Source organism: Lepidochelys olivacea (genome assembly GCF_965140295.1).
Source record: "Lepidochelys olivacea isolate rLepOli2 genome assembly, chromosome: 9".
Taxonomy (NCBI): domain Eukaryota; kingdom Metazoa; phylum Chordata; order Testudines; family Cheloniidae; genus Lepidochelys; species Lepidochelys olivacea.
Window position 1 is genome coordinate 83,643,007 of NC_140419.1, and position 23,691 is coordinate 83,666,697.

A 23,691-nucleotide genomic window follows, 5' to 3' on the forward strand; every position below is an offset into this window, starting at 1 on the left:
CAAAACAAGCTTGTTCCATAGTTAGATATTGTTCATATGTATTGAAATTGCTGATGATACCTTAAGTAGTTAACTTACAGACCTGAGATCATTTCTTTGGGTGTGGATGTGTGCTGTAATAAGACTGAGACAGAAGCATTCATGTCTGCATTCCTTCACTGCATCTGTTGACTTTATTTTTTGAAACATTCCAGGAAATCATGTTAAATTATATACCTCAATGACTAATTGTTTTTTTTGCTTGCTTTATTTTGTTTTGTTATAATTGTCTGTTCCTAAAATACGTAAGTGCTGTGTATACTAGTATGTGCCACTTCCTTTGCATGATTCACTCCCTCTTCAGAGATCCTAGTTTATTAGTCGATTTAACATCTCTATTTGAGAGTGTCAAGAACACACCTAGGAATTTATGTTCAATTTCATTTATATATATATAATATATATATAGGGGGAGTTTTATATCGATATAAATGTAGAAGTTTGATCTGATTTTTGTCTCCCTCTAGTTTCAAAGATATTAAAATATTATTTTAAATTGCTGCAGTGCTTTTCATCCTAAAGGGCAAAGGATGATGCTAAAGAACAGGATTTTGGAAGTAGATCTGGGCTCCGCCATATACTTCTGCTAGACCAGTGGTTCTCAAAGCCGGTCTGCCGCTTGTTCAGGGAAAACCCCTGGTGCGCCAGACGGGTTTGTTTACCTGCCGCGTCCGCAGGTTCAGCTGATCGTGGCTCCCACTGGCTGCGGTTCGCCGCTCCAGGCCAGTGGGGACTGCGGGAAGGGCGGCCAACACGTCCCTTGACCCACACCACTTCCCGCAGCCGCCATTGGCCTGGAGTGGCGAACCGCAGCCAGTGGGAGCCACGATAGGTCGAACCTGCGGATGCGGCAGGTAAACAAACCGGTCTCGTGCGCCAGGGGCTTTCCCTGAACAAGCAGTGGACCAGCTTTGAGAACCACTGTGCTAGACCAGTAGCAACTGTTCCTCACTTTTCCCATCTAAAAATTGGGATAATTCTTACGTGCCTCACAGGGATGTTATGATGCGTAATTCATTAATGTTTGTAAAGTGCTTTGTGATCTTCTGATGGAAGGTACTATATTTATTATTGAAGTGTGTATACAGTACCATTGAAAGGCAGCCATCAGGGCATCTTCAGCAGTTTAAAGAATTGGGGAGTTTTTATCACTGTTTCTTTTGAAGGCACAAATAGGACAGAACATGATTTAGCTACAGTTGTTCTCAAGGAAGAAAACTCTAATGATTAAGAAGTGTCTGGAGTTAGATGTTGGGCAGTAGGATTTGTTCATCTCGTAGGGTCTGAAATCTTTAGGTTCAGGAAAAGTGGGTAGTAGGTGAAGGGTTGGGGAGCATGAAATATTGACCAAGTTTTGTAACTCCTGATGTCCTCCAAACTGCTGGTTAAAATGTTCTTTCTCTTTCAGAATTTTTTGGGGAGTGAAGAGAGCATCAAGTGATCCGAATTACTGCAGGGACTGAAACCATTTGTGAGTGGAGATTTTGGACTTGCAGGCGGAAGGTCAGGTGTCCCCTCATGTAGCAGAACTGCTCCTCCTGACTGGGGAAGTCAAAGTGACGGAAATAAGGTACATGCCATAGTAGATATGATTTCAAAGAAGTGAAAATCCAGTGCATGTGTCAGTATCTGAATTCTCAGACTGTTGAAAAGGCTTTATGGAATAGGGTGTGTTCTAATTTTCTCTCTAGTAGACTCTGAAGAAGAGTCTTCTCTCTTGACAATACATCATCGTAAGCAGTAGTTTGTGGCTGATATATCTACACTGTAAGCTGGCATGACAGAGCAGAGGAGGTTGGATGGACATGTAGTTAAGACACATAATGAAGAATACTTCAGAAGAGTCAGGAGACCTGGATTCTAGCCCTGGCTTTGCCACAGACTGTCACTAAAAAAGCAAGCTACTTTTGCTCACACTTTCAAAAATGACCCTGGATTTGGGGTGCATCAATTCTTGCATGCCCAATAAGGGACATGTTGGGACTGGTTTTCAGAAGTGCTGAGTACTTGCAACTCTAATGGGAGATGCAGTGTCTTAGTCCCGTCTGACCACTTTGGCTCCCTGACCATCGAGCCCTTACTTAGGGCATGTCTACGCTTACTGGAGGATTGATGCTGCGGCGATTGATGCATCAGTGGTCTTCAGACCTGCTAAATCGACAGCCGATTGCTCTCCCATCAACTCCTGTACTCCACCTGATCGAGAAGAGTAAGGGGAGTCGACGGGAGAGCGTCTCCTGTCGACGTCGCGTAGTGTGGACCCCGCGGTAAGTAGATCTAAGCTATGTGAATTTGAGTTACGCTATTCATGTAACTCAAATTGCATGGCTTAGATCGACTTTTCTCTTTAGTATAGACAGAGTCTTAGTATGTACTCGACATTGATCTATGAGTTTCTTAAATGATGTTCACAATGTTTTTCCTTTCAAACTCGGAGTCAATCTGATGATTCCTCCCCGTCCTCCTCCTCCTCCTCCAGTGCCCTCACCACCCCTTCCCCCATAGTTGTGTGGTTGTAACTGATGTCATTTAGACGTCTAACTACTTTAATATGCCTGTGTGTCAGGAAGTTAGATGTCTAAATGACATCACTTAAACCAATATATAGTAGTGGGTGCAAAAGCGAGACTGGACTTTAAAAATCTGCCCTCAAACCTACAGCTACTCTAAAAAAATAACCATCTAGTCAGGCGTTCATTAGTTTACTTTAAATGACCCAAGTGATGGGGATTCTCATTTTTCACTCTGAGCATATAACTTATTTAGTGTATTTCTTGTTTTCTTCTTAAATTGAACAGATTACGTGCTGAGTTCCCTATTCTCTTCTTGGTCCTTGTTTACATGGCAAAAATGGAAACTGCAATTCAGCACTGTCAGGAATGGGTGTACAGTGTAGCTCAGTCATTTTACCACCATGTTGTGAATTATAGGTCTCCTTTTTGCCAATGCTTCCTGTTTGGGGCATTCCATCCATAGCCCTGCCACCTGCAGTCAGTGGAGTCTTCACCGCCTTATTAGGCAGGTCCTTCCAGTGTCTGACGGTCTTAATGACCCTCATTGTTATGAAAATCCTTTTAATCTAACTTATATTTTTCTTCAATTTCAAGCCATTGCTCCTAAACAGTGAGCCAATGAAGAGTTGCTTACCACGTTTCCTCTCCGTAGGTCAAGGGCAGCTTTTGCATTCCACCCCAGAGGCACCACAGTTTGAGATGAGGAATTCAGAAGAGCAAACAGCTACGACAGTTTTACAGCGTCTGCTGCAGGAGCAGCTCCGATACGGAAACCCAAATGACAACCGCAACCTCCTTGCCTTACATCAACAAGCCACAGGAAATGCACCCCCTTTCAACAGCAATGGGAGTCCAGGGTCTCAGAACGAAGGGCTGAGCACCCAGGACCATCAGCTTGTGACTCATGCTGCCCGCCAAGAGCCCCAGGGCCAGGAGATTCAAGTGGACAATAGCATCATGGAGAAGCAGCTCTCTCCAAGACTTCAGAACAGTGAAGACCTCCCAACGTACGAAGAAGCCAAAGTCCAGTCACAGTATTTCAGAGGCCAGCCGCATGCTAGCGTTGGGGCAGCGTTTTATGTGACGGGGGTAACCAATCAAAAGATGAGGACTGAAGGGCGGCCTACGGTTCAGCGAATGAACCCTGGGAAAGTCCATCAGGATGAAGGACTTAAGGACCTCAAGCAAGGACACGTTCGCTCTCTTAGTGAGAGACTGATGCAGCTGTCGTTGGCCACCAGTGGTGTCAAGGCCCATGCGCCCGTCACGAGTGCTCCGCTTTCCCCCCAGCAGCCAAATGACCTGTACAAAAACTCCGGTTCCAATGATTTCTATAAAAACTCAGTGCCCACGCCTCCCCAGCCGAATATGAAAGCAATAGAGCACCGGGGCCCTCCGCCAGAGTACCCTTACAAAAACATGTCCACCCCACCCATGAACTGCAAACCTCAGGACCCTGGACATTTCTATGGTGATCATCGCATGAGCCAGCAGAGTAGATCCGATGGGCCTATGATGAGGTATCAGCATCCTCCTGAGTATGGGTCAATCAGGTAAGGAGCTCCTTAACTGCTTAGTCACCTTCCCAACTCGGTGGGTTTTATCTTTGTAAGAAGCAAAGAAGGGGCAAAACTTAGCCTCCCAATGCAGGTTGGGTTTGAACGAAGATCCCATCTCTGTTGTGTTAGGCTATAGCTATAGTATGGTAGGACTGTTGCCCAGATGTTAGGGGCCAAATTCCTTGCTGTAGTGGCCTAACGCTTTTGATCTTGTAGTTTGATCTTGTAGCATAGATGGGTCCACATTGAGTTTTATCCAGGTTCCTGAGCCATGCAACCGCTCTGCTAAAAAGCCAAAGCTGTAGCATGATTCACTGTTGAAACATGCAGTCTCTTGCTGCAAGGTTAAGCCATGCTTTAACTGGATCTGCCAGGACAATAGTTTATTAGGGTATAAACCACACCTAAATGTTTTTATATGAGCTCACTTAGGAAAGGGGAAAGTGCATCATCCCAGACTTGTTTGTTTAGCAGCCATTATTTTTTTCCCTGAATTAATTGAGATCCTGACCTGTTCTAATTTGCTCTGGTTCAGGAGCTGGATCTGATCTGGGGTAAATACTGATATCCTGGGTGGGTGAAGCAGTTCAAGTTTATTAAACTGCAGTGCAACCTGGCTCTAAGCTCCCTTTTCTTTCGTCCTACCCAACTTTAAGACCCAGCCCAGGGTGGATCAGATTTCTCTCTTAGACCAAGTGGAAACCCACTTCAAATGTTTCAAGCTAGTGGACATCAGTGTAATAATTTCTGCCTTGTTTTGTGGCTGGACAATGCTCTAAAGCAGCAACACGAGGTCAGTGAAGTATTACAAAAGTAGGCAGGAGAGGCTGTGTGTATTTGTGTCTAAAGAGTGGGGTGGGAGGAAGAGAAGAGCCAGTGCTTTTGGAATAGATTCAGAGCTCTGGAGAATCTGAATCTAGGTGGATCCTTTCCAGCCCTACTGGAAGCTATTTTCAGGCTTCATTCGCCATTGTTCATGATCTGAAATGCTTTCTGCAGCAAACAGGCCTGGTGAGAAGGCCCTTTGATCTGTCGACATAAATAATAAATAAGCCAGGAAAGGAGGAGGGTTTTTTGGTTTTGTTTGTTTTTTCCCAGTGGGACTAATGACTGTAGAAGTTGGTTGCAAATGGTTCACAAAATCCATAGGCAAGGCCACAAATTGCTATGCAAGCTGAAAAGGGCAAGAGACTCTTAACGATTATCCCTCAGTGGGAATATTCTTCATATCAGAGACTTAGCCTATTTTCTGTGTACAGAGAGAGGCATTTGAAACCACACCAACAGCTTACTTTTCTGTATTGGCTGGATCTTGGCCAATGGAAGGAGATTCAGCTGGCAAGTTTTCAGGTGTTGGGAAGCAACTTAAATTTGTCTTCAAAGCACTGTGAGTCCAGGAGGTTACTTTTTAACCTGCATAACTGCACAGGGCAGAGGTTTCCTTTGGAAGCAACTGCTGAAATGGTGGAACAATTAGAAGACTAAACTGTTAGCTCCTAATCCATAAATTACAGAGCAGCATAGCAAAACCCACCCCCCTCCCTCTTTAAATATACTGTCATTAAAACAATAAACCTTCCATGCTGCTAAAGGTGCAGCTGGACAATGGACTGGGCATTTTAAAAGTCCACAACTTTTAAAAGGGGGACACTTTCTGAGAGTCAGGGAAGGGCAATGAATGGCTTTGCAGCCTTGTCTGGAACGCTGAAAATCTTCGAAATTCTCATGCTGAAAATCTTCAAAATTCTCTCTTGTGCATGCACTGGGGCTGTTTATATTTGAAAACCCAAACGAATCCTGATAAATAATTTTTTTTAAGTGCACAGAAAGGAAACAAAGACCTTTCTTTCTGCTCTTGAAACCACGCCCACTTTCCCCCCCTCATTGTTTAGTGGAATTTGAGGGTGACCGAACAATGCAGTTAAACGAAAACTGGTTGAGCAAGATAAACACTAGGGAACTCACAGCATTCTCATGATTCACCCTTTTGAGTCTGGGAAAAGAATGGTTGGTGTGGTAAGTTTAACCCACCAGGTTAACTGCAAACTGTCTGCCTCACCTGCTTCTGGGTGGTGTTAGTTTGGGAACATATATATGTTCATAATGACGTTGGATTCATGGAAATATCAGGCCAGCCAGGGATTCAGGCTGACGCATCCATGTTATTACTTGGCACTTTTAGAAATTTTAAAAATAATTGAATATGGGTAAGATGAATGTGAAGCTTCAGAGGCCTGATTCTCTCCCTAGTAGTTGCCTGTTGCACTTCAGTGATCATGATGAATAATTCAAGTTCCAGCCCCATTTTGGACCTGATCCATCAGCTCTTGTGTGGGGGACTACTTCTGTTGCCCGCAGTGGGACTGTACTTGTGAACGAGTGCTGCAGAATTAGGCCCATAATTAGTATTTTTTCGGCATACTGTTTTCCCCTCTGCAGCCTGAGCTGTGTCCAAGTAGATGATGATCAGGTATGAACAGGAAGCAAAACAAAAATACTTCAGTTAGATTTCAGCTGTCTGTCTGATCATGTGAAGGCTGCTCACTTTGGTGGTTAATGTTTCCAAGTTTGGGACGGGAGGGCTGTGGAAGAAAGGGGAAGTGTAACTGCTTGAGCATGAAGGAGAGGAAGGGGAGAAGGAGAGTTTTTAATGAGTCAGGTACCTTCTCTGGTCTCTTTATTTCCCCCTGGAGACTTTGTGTGTGATGTGATGTGTGCAGTGCATGCAACATTCAGGGCTTCTAATGCAGGAATCTACATTGTTTTGCTTGATGTTCTTATTACCATGTAGTATTTTCCGACGTCTCTGCCCTCACAGCTAAAATACCTACTTTCTTTTGTAGTGGGCAAAACCACAAATCCAAGTACGTAATCTGCACCGCTCCATGTTGTATGCTGCATGGAGATGCACCAGGGAGTGGAAAGCAGGAATTCTCTCAAGATGCAGTCTTGAAAGTGAAGAGGCCCCTTAGGAGTTGGTCTTCCCAATTTGGGAAACACTCAATAAAATTATTGCTCTAATTTCTTCTGCAGTTGGTATTTCTGATGTCCCCATCCAGTATAGCTTGTCGCTCAGTTGTACACTGGAGTAAATTTAATAAATAATATATATATTTATTTTACATAAATTGTGAGTTTTTTCTTGAGTGTTTGGATAATGTCTAGCACCTAGTGAGCAGAACTAAAAATAAAAAATATATATTTTTAAGCTATGCATAAAACGCCAAGTTATGGTTAGCCATTGTCTTTCACAGAGTTAAGTATTTGTTGGGTTGATTAATAACTTGCCAGTCCCGTGTACTCAAAAATAACGAGTTGGGCCTCAAACATAATGAGATTGACTTAAAAATCCAGAAGTCTAATACAAACAAATAAACAAAACGTTTTGGGTTCACTTTATTTGTCTTCTGGTTTCTGAGCCTCTATGGTTCACACATGTCATGTTCTCAATCTTTTCTCTATAACTTTGCGGGTTAGAAATGTGCTATATTAAAATAAGGTGACAGTTGTAATTCTCTCATCATCGGAGGAACCCAGGAGCTGGGGCTTTGAGAAAACCACCAGATACCACAAGAGAAAATTGCAGGATTTAACAACACTGAGTAACCGTTTGAACTTGTATTTTGAGCTTTGCAATTGAGGATTTCAGGGTGTTTTTAAAAGGTGGTGGCATTACCCCCATTTTACAAATGGGGAAAGTAAAGGCACTTAGAATTTGTGGCTTGCCCAAGATCAGACATCTAGCTAGTGTCAGAACTGGTACTAGCACTAAAGAGTCCTGGTTCTCAGGTCAGTGCTGGAACCAACAAGCCCAGACTAATTTTAGAAGGTGAGATGCTGCAAAGGTGAGCTCTGCGACCCTCGGCTGGTTGGCAATCTTGGAAATGTATTCTGTTTAGCAGTAGCTCAGCTGCAACTTTCTATACTTACTTTTTTTTCCACTCATGTTTTTTTTTTTTTTAATTATTACTGTTATCAGGATCACATGCACAAAAATGGTAATCTCCCTTCAATACTTACCTGCTCCTTCTGCTCACCTGCAGTCGGGTGAAGAGAAGGAGAGAATAATACTCTTCCCAAACTTTACTCTGCACTCGCCATTGCAGAGTAACAAAATACTTCCACTAAAATGATCTGTATTGAAGTAGTAAATAATGTTAACATTTTAATGATCCTTCGTAGGCTTACAATGTTTGTTAACAAACCATTTAGATTAATGGAGGCATTTGACCTGTGTTGGTTAGTGCTTCAGGCTGTCTGCTGCATACTCGGACAGAGAGTACGACGTCAGTTCATGTCTGGAAGGTTTTCTTGGAAACATAAGGGTTGGCAACTTATTGAAAATGTAAATTCATACAGAAACTGATTGGACCACTGTCGGTCAACATAGTGCTGTGTTTGACATCATGGTCAGGTTTTTATGGAAATGATTGACATCACGCAGAGGATTATGATGTCACTTGGGAATAAACTCCAGGAGCCACTGAATTCTGAAGAAGCAAAAGTCTAACATTTCATGTAACTTTCCTTGATGATTTAATAAAATATCTCAAGATTAGGTTCATCTGCAGAATTTTCTCTAATTGGGATATTTTTTCAGAGGTTTCTGTGAGGCATTTGTGGCCATTTAAGGTGGAATGTTAGGGGCCAGGTTCTCTTTTAGGTTTTTTGGTTAGACGAAAGGGTTGGGTGTCATAAAGACTCAGGATTCCCCTCCTGGTTGAAGCATTGACCTTGAGCAAGTCTCTTGACCTTTTTGCCTCAGTCTCCACTATTGGTTTAAAAAAAAAAAGGTATAAAGCAGTAACCTCCCAGTAGAGAAATAACCAGATGTTACATCTGAGCTGAACATTGCTGAGGAAATTAATTGCACATCTTCTCTTTCTTCCCCCAATCCCTGAAAACCACATGCTGCATCTGATCTTTCCTAGGGAAATGCATTAATTGAAATAATGTTGCTACCAAACAGTAAGTAACACAGTCATTAGAGGGTAGTAATGATATGGGCAATAACCAGACCAGTACTTAGTTTTTCTGAAGTGACAGTGAGTTGCCTCTCTGGCTGCGTTTGTTAGCCTTCTAGGGAATGTGAGAGCCAAAGAGGGATTTCTAACCTATGTTCCTAGTAATAAGAGACAACAGATGTAACTTGTTCTATGTAAACAGGAGTGGCTTTGACCAGAAGAAGTCCAGTTAAAAGTAACAATCACATGCTGGATACAGTGGCATGTATTTATGTTAAATAAGGCACAGGACGTGTAACCCCGAGGTAGTATATCCCATGCAGAAGCTCAGAATATATGACCTCTAAAATATCTTGCTAACAAGATGTGATTAATGCAGATGTTTCCTCTTTGGATGTGTATGAAAAGTTGATGCATGAGCTTTGTACAGTACAGGAAGGCCGATTCTAAGCACTCAAACATCCTCTGACAAATATTTCATGTAACCCTTTAGCTACTAATCCCCCTAAGCACTTGCAATCATTAATTAATGTTTCGCTGGATGGAATGGAAGGATGTACCTGGGGAATTCTGCAGCGCAGCAGGTGTATTCCACCTAACGTCCCTGATATGGTCAACAGAGTAGCCCAGTAGGTGGATGTACTTGGTATGTTCAGCAGTGCAGAGCAGCACAATAGGTGTCATTCCTCCTGGCCATACCTGATGCAGGGTTGCGAGTGCATTCCACCTGCAAGCTTGAACAGCAGCCAAAGGGTTAAGAAGTTACAGCAGAAGAACAGGAATGTTTTACAGAATGGGAAATACCAAACTTGTCCCGTACCAGGGTAACTTTTAGGAAGGGACTGGACACTGTTTAGAAAACTAGACTGTTAAATAAAAAGTGTCCTCAGAACTTCACCAAATTGAACTGTTTTTAAAGGAGGTGGGCATATGTGCATGGGAAATTTATGGTGGGATGGGGAGAGAGGGATCTTCAAGTTTCCTCATCTCTTACTCCTTCCCACAACAGTATGAGAGTTTTTCCTCCAGGGCTGGCCGTGGCTTCCCATGCAGGCTGACAGTGCTGTTCCACACATCAACCAGAGGGAGTCTCTGGAGCAAAGAGCTCTGGCACTCCTTCCCCTGAGGCTGAGCAGTCTATTAGATATGTGAAGTGCTCAAGTGACAGCTGCCATCTTGACCAACACACCAGGATGTGAGCTGGGGACCTCCACAGCTGCATGCATGAGCTGCTACAGCTTGAGTTAAAGTTGTTTAGACAGATCTATAACAGACTCTCATCCTTTGCATATTGGGTACAAAGGTGATCTGTAAAATACCTGTTGTGTTGGGACTGAGGAAGCTTCTGGACCCAAATTCTGATCCCAACTGTCAGGCTGGTTATCACCTCCTTTTAACTCTCTCCGCTGGCTGTGCTGTGGCTCATTAGTGGGTATTTCAGTGTACTTGAGCCAACAGCAGCTGGCACAGTAATAAACAAGACCATAGCCTGTTCCTTTTAAATCTGTATCCTGAATTGCAGAAAGATTTTCTTGGCTGGCAGGACCTTTGCAACGGAGCCTATGCAGTTCAGTACAGGACTGGCTCAACTGTCCTTAGTTTAATATATTATCCATGTAAAGTGAGGAAAAGTAAACACACGCAAAATAGTTCTCCTTTCAACAGTTCAGATTTGATTTTTAATAAATATATTGCCAGTGTATTCTGAATTACAATAGTGCTATTCTGGAGTGGTTGACAGAGTGGATCTCAAGGTAGTTTCTTATGCCATCTCTGTACAAACGTACTCATGAGCTTAGGACAGTTGTTACGTTTGGGATTTTTTCCACACAGCTGCTTAGTGGTTTTGAAGCGCTTCTTTACATGATTCTTCATACTTAACGTATTTGCATTAAAGTCTTGTGCGTGGAACATCCTACCGGTAGCAGCTGTTACATGTACTTGCATTCGGCACCTTGCCATACAGCTTGGTTGATGTGTGATGCTCTGCAGAACTTCAGCTGAATTTGCTCTTATTGTTTTACAGGCAAAACCCTGACCTACACCTGCAGTTACAGCAGAGACCCCCTCACCATCACAGCCCAACTTCCTCCTTAACGTCCTTGGGATCTTTGACCTTACTGCAGTCTCCACCACCATCCAGATTGTCTCCTTCCCAGCATCAGCAACCTCTGACTCCAAATCAGGGAGACCCATGCTTTCTACCGCGGACCCAGCAGCTGTTCCTGTCAAACCAGGTCCATCAGGGAGATTTCTACCGGCTATGCCAGCCTGGTTTAGGCCAGCAGCAGCCGCAGCAGCAACAAGGAGATTCCTACACATTAATGCCAAGGGCTCAGCAGATACCTTCTCCTTATCAACAGATACAAGTAGATCCTTTTGCCATTGTTTCCAGGGCCCAGCAGATGGTGGAGATCCTGTCAGAGGAGAACCGATCCTTACGGCAGGAGTTGGATGGGTGCTATGAGAAAGTGGCAAGGTTACAGAAGGTGGGTGTTGAATGGAACTGACCTTCTCCTTTATCTAATATTCTCTGTAGTTAAAATGACAACAAAACAAATGTGGGCTGGACAGTTCAGGGCATGGGTGGCTTGTGACGCTTCCCCTTGGAGGCTAGCTCTCCCTCCTGCCTCTTCCAGTTACGGCCCCGCCCCCTCCCCCACTCACTGGTCCCTCCTCTCCTTCCCCCCTCTCTGCTCGTGCCCCCCGCATCCCTCCTCCTGCCAGAGCTCCACAATTCCCTCCCCGTCCCAATTCCCCCGCATTTCCCCATCCTACATGCAGCTCACCCATTGCCCCTGCCCCCCATTCCATCCTGCTCCCTGCATCTCCCTCCACCCGCATCCTGCCCCTTCACACATCCCTGTTTCCCCTTCAATCCCCTCTTGCCCACGTCCTCGAACAGCCGCTATGCGGGTTGTCCCTGCAAGAGATACACCGGGCTGCCCTGCTTCAGAGCACACCGAGTGCAATATAAGCCCCGTCAACGGAGAAGGCTCAGGAATACCACTTCGAAAAGCAGCAGCAACTTCTCATTTAGATTCAGAGCAAGAGGGTTTGGTGGAGGAAATTAAAGGCTCCTCAGGAAAACTCTGATACCTAGGAGTAATCTCTTCAATTAGAATCTCCTCCTTCCCCTAACCCAATAAAGCCATTCTCCTAATAGACATGGGGGGTGTTGGGTGGGGTGGTAAAACTGTGAGAAAGGAACATTATTGGTTTCTTGTTTTAAATGGCACAGGAAGGGTAATTGTGCACAAATGCTGCACTTCGCTGTCCAAGCCGTTAGTGCACTGATCTCCTAGCAAGTAATGAGTAACACTCAGATGACAGGGAGGCGGGCAGGCATGTAGAAGAATGCACTGACTGTGCAGAGGAGTGGCATGCATGTCAGCAGATATAGCTGAGGCTGCGAGGCGAGGGGCATGCAAGTAAGCCCATGTGCGCGCAGAAGGAGCAAGGAGCACAGCGCTCCCTTGCAGCTGCACGCTCTCCCTTCTCTGTCCCCCCCACATGTCACTGTCCCAGCCCTCAGCACACTGCAGGCTGGCTTCACGCACCCTGCCAAGAATGGGAGCTGGCGGCAGCTTTCCTGGCCACAGCCCAGCTGGTAGCAGCCTGGGGCCATACCCTCCCCCCTGCAGCCAGGGTAGAACCAGGAGGCACCATGTGAGGGGGAATGGAAAGGTCTCTTTTACCTTCCATCCAAGCAGTGCCCTCCCTGTGAGCAGGGGCTGGGTCAAAGGAAGGGGTGCCCTAGCTAGGCTGAGGTCTCTGCACTGGGAGAGGCTCCTGGGGAGCAGCAGGAATGTTACTCCTCAAGATTCACCTTTCCCAGCTGCAGTCAGGGGTCCCCAGCAGCAGAGCCCCAGGGCTCAGGGACCTTGCAAGGGGCGTGTGATCCCGAGTCACTGCGCACAGCGGGGAGTGCGATTCACAATCACTTCCTGCTGCTGCTGCCCCAAGGCAGGGAGTCCAGCCATTCTTCCCAGCCAGCTCTTCCTGGGTCCTCTCGAGGTGCCAGTCTCAGTGCACTGCAGCCCCCCTGCCCTGGAACCTGCCACTCGGGGGCTCCATGTCCTCTGGGCAGGGGCAGCTTCATCTCCCCACATTAAGGGGGCACAGAGGCCAATGTACCTGTCTGAGGACAGAAAGGCGTCCAGATCCTGGGGTGGGGGGACTGTCACCGGCAGCGGGGAGGCCACGGTGGAGAAGAGCAGCCAGGCAGCGGTGGGTGGGTTGGAGCTACCTGTCAGCTTCATATGCACCATGCAGGTTCTAGGGCCTCCTCAGCTGCCCTGGAACCTGCATAGCACATAATAAAAATGTCCTCCTGCAGATGTGGAAACTGCCAAAACTGGGGTTGCAGCGGCAGCGCCAGGGCAGGCTCAGCCTTCCCTGGCCTATTATACCTGCCGCCCATGGTTCAGGGAATTGGTTATCTGTTCTGGAGCCTTTCATCTCCATACCCAGTTTGGAACCTGCTCATGTTGGTAGTAGCTAAGCTTTATCCTCTGCTGGCGTTTTGTTGATCTACGTGTGATGAGCTGGTGGCCTCATTTCTGCACCTAGTAGGCGATTGTGCCTGTTCCAATTGCCAATAAGGGTGCCATTCTCAGAGAGGCAGGTTGCTTGACTGGTTAGCTCAGTTACTTAAAGCCAGTTCTAATAACATTGAGGCTGCAGATGGTATGATCTTCCCGTTAGGTCTGGAGAAGGCTTAGGTATTATGATGGTGAGTTCTCTAGAAATACTTGAGATTCCATAGGCCAAAGACTAAGTCAGTCATGGGGACTGAACTACCTTCTTGCCCCAGAAATGGTCCCTCCAAAACTGCCTGACAGTGCATTGTGAGAGGAGCTTGCACTGCTGCTGCCCATGCTGTGTATACCCCAAACTGTGGGTAAATAAAGAAGTTTGGACCTTCAGGGCTGTTAAGCCAGCACTTCTCTCTGGCACTATAAATCCACTTAAATCCCCGACATAACACAATTCACGTGTCATTCTAGGTAGCCTCACTGTTGCTTGCTTTATACAGCAGGGATTGGCAAAGTAAGAGAGACAGCCCTCACCATCACACCGCCACGTATGGCTTTTATAATTCTTAAAACAATTGTCAGTAGTGTGTGTTTATAGTTGTGCTTGCCTGATAGACAAACAAAGATAAATTGCTTGTTGGTTACTGAATTCACCAGCAATTAGAACCTGCAGCTGATCAGTCAGCTCTCCCTTTACCCTGCAGATGTGGAGAGAAGGTGAGCACAGGCTGCAGTTCAGGACTCTGCAAACCTCTTTTTGGGTCTTGAACTGCACTTTAGCCCCTAAAAAGCCTGCAAGGCCCTTGAAGTGCCTGGCTGTTGTAACTTTTACCTAGTTGTTCTTGTTTCTCGTACCATGTCGGAGATCCTGTGTTTGCTATTTCTTCCCATGGCTGCTTATTCCCAACATGACTTCTGTCCAGGTTGGTTTGTTCAGTTTTAGGGAGGTTCCAGTGAGGGAAGTGTTTTAGTGAAGTGTTTGACAGCTTCCTGATAACAAGGGATAAAGGAATTCTCTTTCCCCCCTTCCCCCACCCCTCCAATCAACTTCTTGCCCCAGGAGGTCTGGTGAGGTCTGCTGTTTGGTGGATTGTTAGTGCCAAAGTGACATTAACATGTTCTGCCTGCTTTGGAGAACTGGAAGTGAATTGGCTTCTGTCTCTGGTGAGCAGTTCCCTGCTTAGACATCAAACCAAGAGGCTGTACAGTGAGAGGGGATGGGGAAAGCTATATTTTACTGTTTAAACAACTGTGGCTTCAAGACTCTGTAAATTGAAGTTAAATGATGACTGACCAAATATTCTGGTTTATTTTCAGAGCTGTGTCTCTTAGGCTATGGCTACACTACGTGGCTTTTAGCGGCACAGCTGTGCCGCTAAAAGCCACGCAGTGTAGCTGCTGTTTGTCGGCAGGAGAGAGCTCTCCTGTCAACAAAAAACTTCCACACACACCCCCCATGAGCGGCAGCAGCTTTGTCGGCAGGACAGCGGTCCTGCCGATGAAGTGCTGTACATATCGGTGCTTTTCCTCAGTAAAACTTTTGTCATTTGGAGTGTGTGTGGGGGGTTTTTTTGTTGTTGTTTTTGTTTTTTTTTAACACCCCTGATCAACAAAAGTTTTGCCACTGTACCCTTAGTGGATAGGATACTAGACTGGGATTCAGGAGACTTGCTTGAGCTGTGTTCTCTGCCCTGCTACAGGCTTACTGGGGGACCTTAGGCAAGTCATGTCACTGCTCTGTGCTTCCGTTTCCCCATCTGTAAAATGGCGATAATGATGCTGACCTCCATTGTAAATCTCTTGGAGATCTTCTGATGAAAACACTATCTATGAGTTGGGTATTATTGTTATTTATTAATTAGATTGAAGATTTGTAAGTAGAACATACAAAATAGATTGTTATCCCCTAAATAAATACAAATCTGCAAAGCACATCGGTAACTTACAGTTTGGTATTAATATTTTTAAATATAATTTTATTTATATGCTTTGCTTGTTCTTTGGCTTTATTTTTTGCATCAAAGTCCTTCTATGAAATTGCTTTTTGACCAAGCTCATGGTGGTTTCACTGGGTAGTTGTGCCCCTGCTCCCAGGCTCCAGCATCAAAACCTGCAAAAACGCATTTCTGTCTTTTCAAATAACTGTTCCCCGCACTGACTGTTGTAATGAAGAGCAAGGGCCTGGAAGACAGGACTCCAGCTCTTTGTCTAGCTGTGCTTCTGACTCCCTGTGTGACCTGGGGTACGTCACAACGACTTTGTGTCGCAGTTTTACGCACCTGTACGATGGCTAGAATCATGCTTTCCCTCACTCGAGGCTTAATAAATCATTGTTCAATAAAGCGCTTTGAGAACCTCAGAAGAAAGATGCTACCTAAGTGCCAGGCATTGTTAATTCTAAAGGAAATGGATGCTTTAATTTGCTCTGCAGCTGGAAACAGAAATTCAGCAAGTTTCGGAAGCATATAAAAACCTGGAGAAGTCCTCCTCTAAGCGGGATGCCCTGGAAAAGGCTATGAGAAATAAGCTGGAAGGAGAAATTCGTAGGCTTCATGATTTCAACAGGGATTTGAGAGGTAAAATATTAAAAATTTCAATTTAAAAAAAAATTCTTTTGTACTTGTCTGTTTTCCTTTGTGATTCACTTGTTATGGCTGATACGCTTACAGAGCATGACCTAATATTCCAGGTATTCTCAACTGTCTAGTGTTGTCATCAGAGTGCTGGGAGTGTTGAAAGGTGAGGTTCAGTTGATTACTGCAATATCTAACTTCCAGCCTGTTAATCATTAAGGAAACAGAAAGATAGCGACAAGCCGAAACTATATCCCAGGATATAATCCTGGGGCTATTTCTCACGTTGTATTCTAAAAACATTTTATTCAAGTGCCAGTGTGAAACTGTGAATGCTGACATTCATGTCCTGTCCAGTGACCCCTTTGCACTCAACATTCCTTATCAATCCAGGCAGCTCTTCCTTCAGACTCTCCTTTCCCTTCCAGGGCAAGATGCTGTCTGTATTTCCTTAGTAGTGTCTGGCTCTTGGTAAGAAGTTCCATCAGTATCGTGGTAGGGAATTGAGGCTGTCAGCGAGTGGTGTTGGAGCCGAGATTGGCAATGGTTAAGCATTTAATTTTTCAAAGGGAGAAAACGGCTTGTGGTTTTAGAAACATAAACACAGAATAATTTTAACTAGTTGTTCAGCCTTTTCTGTAAATGCTTTCTGGTTCTCCTGTGTGTTATCTGCCATCGCTTTCCTCATGGTCTCTAACCGTTTAAAGCCAGGTGACTTTGGAGAATGGGAAATATTTTGTCTTGGTCTAAAGTCATGTAGGGTATGTCTACATTGTTGTTTTAAAAATGCACAGCAGTCATTCTCGGCGTCTGGGTTGCATCTCGGGCTGGAGCTTGGGTTCCAAAGCCTTCCCACCTCCCTAGGCTTTAGAACCCAAGCTCAAACCTCTACGCAGCTGGATTTAGTGCTGTAGTGTGAGGCTCACTGGCGGTAGGTTTTAAAATGCATAGTGTCCAGTACTACAGTGGAGGGTGACATACGGAAGCTTGTAATAAATAAACTAACCTCTTTTTTACCAGCAAATCAGACATCCTAAGCAATTAATATATGTGTCCTAAGACTGATATAGCCTTTTGTTAGCTCTGCTGTTTCAAGAGACAAATGTTGATACACTTACTATTAGGGCTATTCATTTTTCTGGAAAGTCAGGTAATCAGAGATCAGGCCACTAGGGCTTATAGTTTTCCAACTTCTGCCCAGAAGATTTAGTGGAGGATTGCGAGAGAATGACATACCCTTGCGGAAGTTAATTTTAAAAAATGATATCCTTTCTACAGGTTTTTGGAGCCATCCTGTGTTGTTTAAAAGAAAATTATGTCCCTGGGATAAAATTCCATAGGATAGTTCAACACTCTTGTGATTTTTTTATTTTTTTTTTAAATTTTCGAAACTCTTACATGTTATAGATCTTTAGAAAGACAAGGTGGGTGAGGGAATCTGAGAGAGAGACCTGAAGAAGAGCTCAGTGTAAGCTCGAAACTTGTCTCTCTCCCTGAGAGGAGTTGGTCCAATAAAAGATATTATCTCACCCACCCAGTCTCTCTAATATCCTGGGACCAACACAGCTACAACAACAGGCAGTGCAACAGAAATTTTTAGAGTAATTTATAGAGAATTCTGTTAGCTTCATCCCCCACTGAATTCTCTAAAATATTTCCAGAAGAGTGTTGGAGCTAGAAATATTTAAACAGCATCTGTGGGTGTTGCAAAAGCAACTGCCCCTTCAGTTTCTGATCCAGGCTTTTTGTTTCAAATTGTTTAGAAGCAGGAGTCCTTTGCATAGAACTTGTTTTTACACGTCCAGAGTAGATGCAACTCACTTAGTGATTCTAACAGCATTTCTGAAAGCTTTTCATTCTCTTGTTGTTTCTCCTCTTCAAAAAAAATTCTGCAGAGCGTATGGAGACGGCCAACAAGCAGCTTGCTGAGAAGGAATTTGAGGGATCTGAGGACAATCGGAAAACCATCTCTCAGCTCTTTGCACAAAGTGAGTCAGAGGTTTACTGTGGTTAGGAAAAATGTGCCACTCAGGCTGGGAAAAATCCTCCACTCAGGCGGTGTCGTGTAGTCCATATCAGTCTGTCTTGTCATGCACTCAGATATTACTGTGATGTAGGGCACATTGGAGAGTCTCTGAAACTACCAGTGCAAGAAGAAGTTAAATTCAGGTTTCTCCTTCTGTCAGCACATAAAATACATCTGCTCACCTACAAACACAAAGCAACCTGCTTACACGGTAAATCCTATCACTGGGTGATGAGAGTCCATAACATCAGTGTGCTTCCATGCATAGGGTGGAATTCTGATCCCTCACATGGGCAAGGGCTTGGAAGGAAGTGAGGGCAGACGAGGAGCTAAGTTGAGATCCAGGGCTGTGGATCCCCCAGCTGTTTCCCAGACAGTCGCTCATTGGCATGGTCAGTTTAGCAAAGATGCTGGCAGGGAGAACTTTCAGTCTAAAAGAATAAAAAGGAGGAGCTCTGCCTCTATTCTGCTGGGCTGGGCAGCGATACCCAAGGGTCATGACTTATGTCCAGAGCAGTGGATCCATCACAGGGCAAACCAAAATTGCAGGTATGAAATTTTGCCTTTCCCCTGTACTGAAATATCTTGAGGCTTATGGCAGTGAGTCAACTTTCCTCCTAATTCCATGGTGCACTCCACCCTTCTGACAATGCTTGCTTCTTTCCTGTTGTGTTATATAATGTCTTTTAAAAAAAAAAGAGAGAGAGATAAAATTGCAAAATGAAGAGGATTTGCAGTGGTGCAATACACTCTGCTTCTCCTCCTTTGCAGTGCTGAAATCCCTCCCTTGTGCTGTCCTCAATCTACCTCCGTTCACTTAGCCGTTCATGTTGTGAGTATGTGGCTTTGAAGTCACAGGGCTTAGCTGTCCATGTAAATCCCTGAAGATGGTATTGGGAAGTCTACTTAGTTGTGAGATTAGTTTAGTTTGTTTTTTAAACTGGATTAATAGATGTTGAGATAAAAGTACAAGAGGGGAGAAATGCTGTGTTTTATTGCTTGATATCTAGAGGTGTACCATAGCTCTTATGAGATGTCTGTCTGCATAAATCACACAGGCTGGATGCTGTTCTCACTGAAGTCAGTAGCAAAACTGGCATTGATTTTGGGAGCAGAATTTGGCCCTGTATGTGTGAATCTGTAGGTTACAATCCTCCAGGCTGTGATTTAAACCTGCAATACCAGCTGATGCGATCCTTGGGCTGTAGGAAAGAATCACCTAGGGAAGGGCAGGTGGTGTTGCTGCCATCTATTATCCCACGTTTCTGCCAGCAGAAGCCAGCTTAAGGTTGCAATCAGGGCTCCCTAACAGCCCCACTTCAGAGGCTGCCCTGTAAATGTACTGCATTGACATGCTTCTTCTTGGCTGCCCTGGTTATGCTCCCTCCCTGCCACAGCAACCATTTTTTGGGCTGCTCTGGTCCCCTCACAGAACGGAGTTTGTAGCTTCTCTATGCTGCTAACACTCCACACTTGACTCTTTTCTGGTGAAAGAATGGGAACTGCTCTGTGCCTGTAGATATATTTATACGCTGGTGTACACCACACACTGTCAACACTAACAGCTAAGGTCTGGCATCTGTTTTTCAAAAACTTTCACTGCTTGTCCTCATTCCTTTGCATGGGATATTAGTTTTTGGAATGCAGTTTCTCTGGTGTTGTCAATGCCGAATGTAGGTTGCTGCAGGGGTGCATTCTGAAGTTGAATTAATGTTACCAGTGCAAGTGATTGGCTTCTTCTGAGGACTGCAGTGACTCTGCAGAAAGCACGTCCGCTTAGCACTCTTGCTTTGCTCACTTACAGGTTTGCTTTATACACTTGCATTATATTTCCCCTGGGCCTGATTTTGCCCTGTTTACTTCTTCTGTGAATGAACATGCAGTGTAACTGCACAGATTCTAAGGCATTCGTGAAGTTCAGCTCTTGACAGATGGCAACGTAACTGGAGCAGTCAGTGAGCATGGAGTAGATTCCAGTCAATTTTGTCTTGACTTGACTGTTTCCATGGTAGGATGACAGTGTGTGCATTTGCTTCTGGCATTTGTGGTGGTGTGTAAATCTGGACACCACCCATTGTCCAGCTGGGACACAAGTAGCATGGCTTGGATTCTCACAGTATGAATTGGACCTGCTGAGGCTAGAATTGACTGCGAAGGGAAATAGTCAGGACTGAAATAAACACTTTAGAGGGCAGAGGAAGCAAACGTGTAAAATTGTACCAATAGCCCAAGTGAATCTGCTTCCAAAAACGATTAAAAAACCTGAAGTCCAAGCTTGCAGTCTGTGTGCCTCATCACTAGCAGCGTTATCTGAGCCTACTAATCCTTGCTTCAAGAGATGAGAAGCCATCAAATAGCAATGTTAAATACGAAATCCAAACAATGTAATAGATTTTAAGGATAGAAAGGACCATTATGATCTTCTAGTCTGACCTACTGTGCAACACAGGCTTTAGAACCCCACCCAGTAATTCCTGCATCAAGCATCAGTTAGTTCTTCATCCAATGTGAACAACTGGCAAATGCATACAGTGCTGGCAAATGGTGCCAGGTGATGCCTTAGAGGGTGAATTCCTTATGTAACCAAAGCACGGGTACAATTGGACCAGTGACCGTGCAGGCCAACATGCCTCAGTCCTGACCTGGGGTGTCACTTTTAAGGGCGACAGAGGAGAGATGAGCTTTCATTGCTCATTCATTTCCTGGCCCCTCTGAAAATGCCGGCAAAGGGGGCCACTGGGCGGTGCTTCAGTAATGAAGACACTTGCCCGTCAGGAACTGAACTGAGGTCAGTGAGCTGTCATGGTATTTTATTTATATTTCTGTATTTATGGATTAATTTAAAAATGTGCTCATCACAGAATAGGGCGTGTCAAAAGCAAACATTACATTGTGGCCCTAAGCTGGACAGGTCCCCTTTGCACCCCTGCCATCACCCAGCCAGCAAGCAGTGATGTTACCAGGTTAGCTTGTTTTCTGATCTTAAACCAGTGAGCTAGAGATAAAAAGTGCTGCATTCTCTTAGCCATCTATCTAATCAGGGTAAGATAAATGACCGAATTTAACATATTTTTCTCAGCAATCTATTATCTCTATCCCTCTGTATAGAGAGAGATGTCGGCCCTTTCCATTCTTTGGAGAGCAAGCAGCTGTCAGCAAAGACCCCCTTGTTCTTGATCACTGGTAGAATTAGGGGAATGTCCCACTCCTAGTCGTCTGTCAAAGAAAGCTCTATCTATTTTACATTTCCCACTTTATTTCCGTAGATAAAGAAACGCAGAGGGAGAAGGAGAAACTGGAGATAGAACTAGCTGCTGCACGCTCCACCAACGAGGATCAGCGAAGGCACATTGAGATCCGTGATCAGGCCTTAAACAATGCTCAGGCCAAAGTGGTGAAACTGGAGGAAGAGGTAAGGTCACTGGTAGAGAGAAATTGGGGTAGCTCCAGGTACATGTTAATGAAAGAGAATGTGGCAGTGATTTACCTTTTACAAACTGGGTAGGAAGTCTGCTATCTTTAAAGCTGTTTATCTGTTTAGCTTGTGTCAGTTAATTAAATTGGTGCAAAAACAGAGTGTATATAAGCCATAAGCCTGTATTTCCATTAAGGGCTTTCATCCTTTGAGCAACGATGTTTCATTTTCCTCCTGTTTTAATCAATGATAAAGATGGGCTTGAACTGAAATCTCAAATCCAAACACCCCCAGAATTTTGGGGGAACTCAGGTCAGGGTGGGCTTTTAACTAATAGTGAATAATCTCCTCTCATGCCGTTGTCCACTAATGCTTTGGTGGTGTTCTGGTACAGAGCTACACTGATCACTTTGTATTCCTTACTCATATTGAACTGGGTGGAGTTGAAGAGGAGTTAATAAAGGAAAACAGTTTTAAAAGCATAATTTGAATTAACAATTTTTTTTTAATAAGCAAAGAATCAACATTCTGTTTCCCAGTGGAAACACGCCTGTGTCACAAAAAACCCCATGATGGTTGGCAAATGGCAATCTTTGCAGACTATTACGATTCCATTTATATGCCGCTCCTTGGTCGGTGTGCATCCCCTTGTTGTTTGTGTGTGTGTGCCAGCCAAAAGAATCCCCAGCCTGAGGAGCTACAGACTAAAGTACAATATAAACAGGAGCCATGCACATGCTATGTGGTCATGCAGTGGAATGGGAGGGTTTTCAGACTCTCCTTAAAGGAGAGGATTGACATGTCTGAGACAGAAGGTATGAAGATGCAAGTAGTTGAAGCAATCAAAGTGGGATGTCTGGGAAAAGACTTTGGCAAACTCTAGAGTTGTGTGAGGAGAAGAGGGCAGAGAGAGAGGTGGATGTGGAGTCATTTGGAGAAATGGAACTTCAGCTTTACACCGAATTAGAGAAGTTAAGGATTGACTGGATATGGAGTATGAACTGCCCTCTGAAAACATGAGGGGTTCTTGCACATCTGGGGCAGTGTGAGGAAAGCTGGCCCTGCTGCTGCTTGTTCTGGAGATAAGCAGAGGAATTCCTGCTCAGGGACTGTTGACTTAGCATCTTTCACCAGCACTAATGTCACACCAACGCTGTCAAATATTTGAGCTGCCCCAGGTATAGTGCTGTGCACAGCTGTGAGACTTGGCTTTGCTCCTCAAGATAGCAAGGGAAGTGGGCCCGAGAGGGGGTGGGGACTTCGTGAAGCTGGAGGACTGAGAGGTTGTTAAAGACCAAGAGGCAAATTCAGCTCTGGTTGCAGCTGACACAACTCCATTGACTTCAGAAGAGCTGCATCAGCTTATGCCCAGGCTGAATTGGGCCTTGTGTATGCTCAGGAGAGTAAAGAGTTGTCAGGTGAAGGCTTTTAAAATGAGAGAGGGTGCTGACGCTGCTTCCATCATTGTAGCATCTGAATGACAGCAGATTAGTAATAGATAAACATGCACATGTTGTATTTCTAAAAAGCCATCTTGTATTAGTAAGAGATTTGTGGTATGCTGCGGTCTTATAAATATTCTGCCAATAGATTAATTTTTTTAAAATAAAATATGGGATATACTTAATGATCCCTGTTTTTAGGTCAAATGCACTATAGTGTAGTCTGTATGAAGGTTTGTGGTGTTTTTTATCCAGCCATTGCTTGAATCTAGGCCCCACAGGAAGTGCCACCTTTCCTGTTGCAGATAAATACGGAAGCTTCTCAGCAAGTGAGCAGAAATTAACTGTCAGGGTTGCACTCTTTAGTGGAGGCATGGGGAGAATGGAGAAAAAATGACCACTCTTTGCAGTTCTCCCAAATCACTTTTCATTAAAATACTTAGGATCATGAAGGATTTGTTGCCTCATTGGCACTAAACTGTGAGGGCTTCTCAAATCTTTGATTTGCTTTTTCAGTAAGTTTCCAAAAGAAGGCACAGGAAACAGCTCAGTGCTTAGAGTAACAATTTGAAAAGGACTCTAAATGTCAGGCTATGATTCTGTGGTGTACAGTGACTAAGAT

The 23,691-nt window shown here is 44.5% G+C and overlaps 1 protein-coding gene across 4 annotated transcripts in view; it reads left to right on the top strand.

Annotated features, from left to right (window-relative positions):
• The window catches only part of AMOT (angiomotin), an 82,956-nt gene that overhangs the window by 33,645 nt on the left and 25,620 nt on the right, over positions 1 to 23,691 (top strand). For all 4 annotated transcript variants that reach the window (XM_084639659.1, XM_084639661.1, XM_084639658.1 and 1 more), the window contains 6 exons: positions 1,448 to 1,609; positions 3,205 to 4,105; positions 11,102 to 11,564; positions 16,045 to 16,189; positions 18,082 to 18,174; positions 21,479 to 21,624. In XM_084639659.1, the coding sequence (XP_084495785.1) occupies positions 3,252 to 4,105; positions 11,102 to 11,564; positions 16,045 to 16,189; positions 18,082 to 18,174; positions 21,479 to 21,624 (1,701 nt within the window). In that variant the 5' untranslated portion in view covers positions 1,448 to 1,609; positions 3,205 to 3,251. The remainder of the gene's footprint in view (positions 1 to 1,447; positions 1,610 to 3,204; positions 4,106 to 11,101; positions 11,565 to 16,044; positions 16,190 to 18,081; positions 18,175 to 21,478; positions 21,625 to 23,691) is intronic.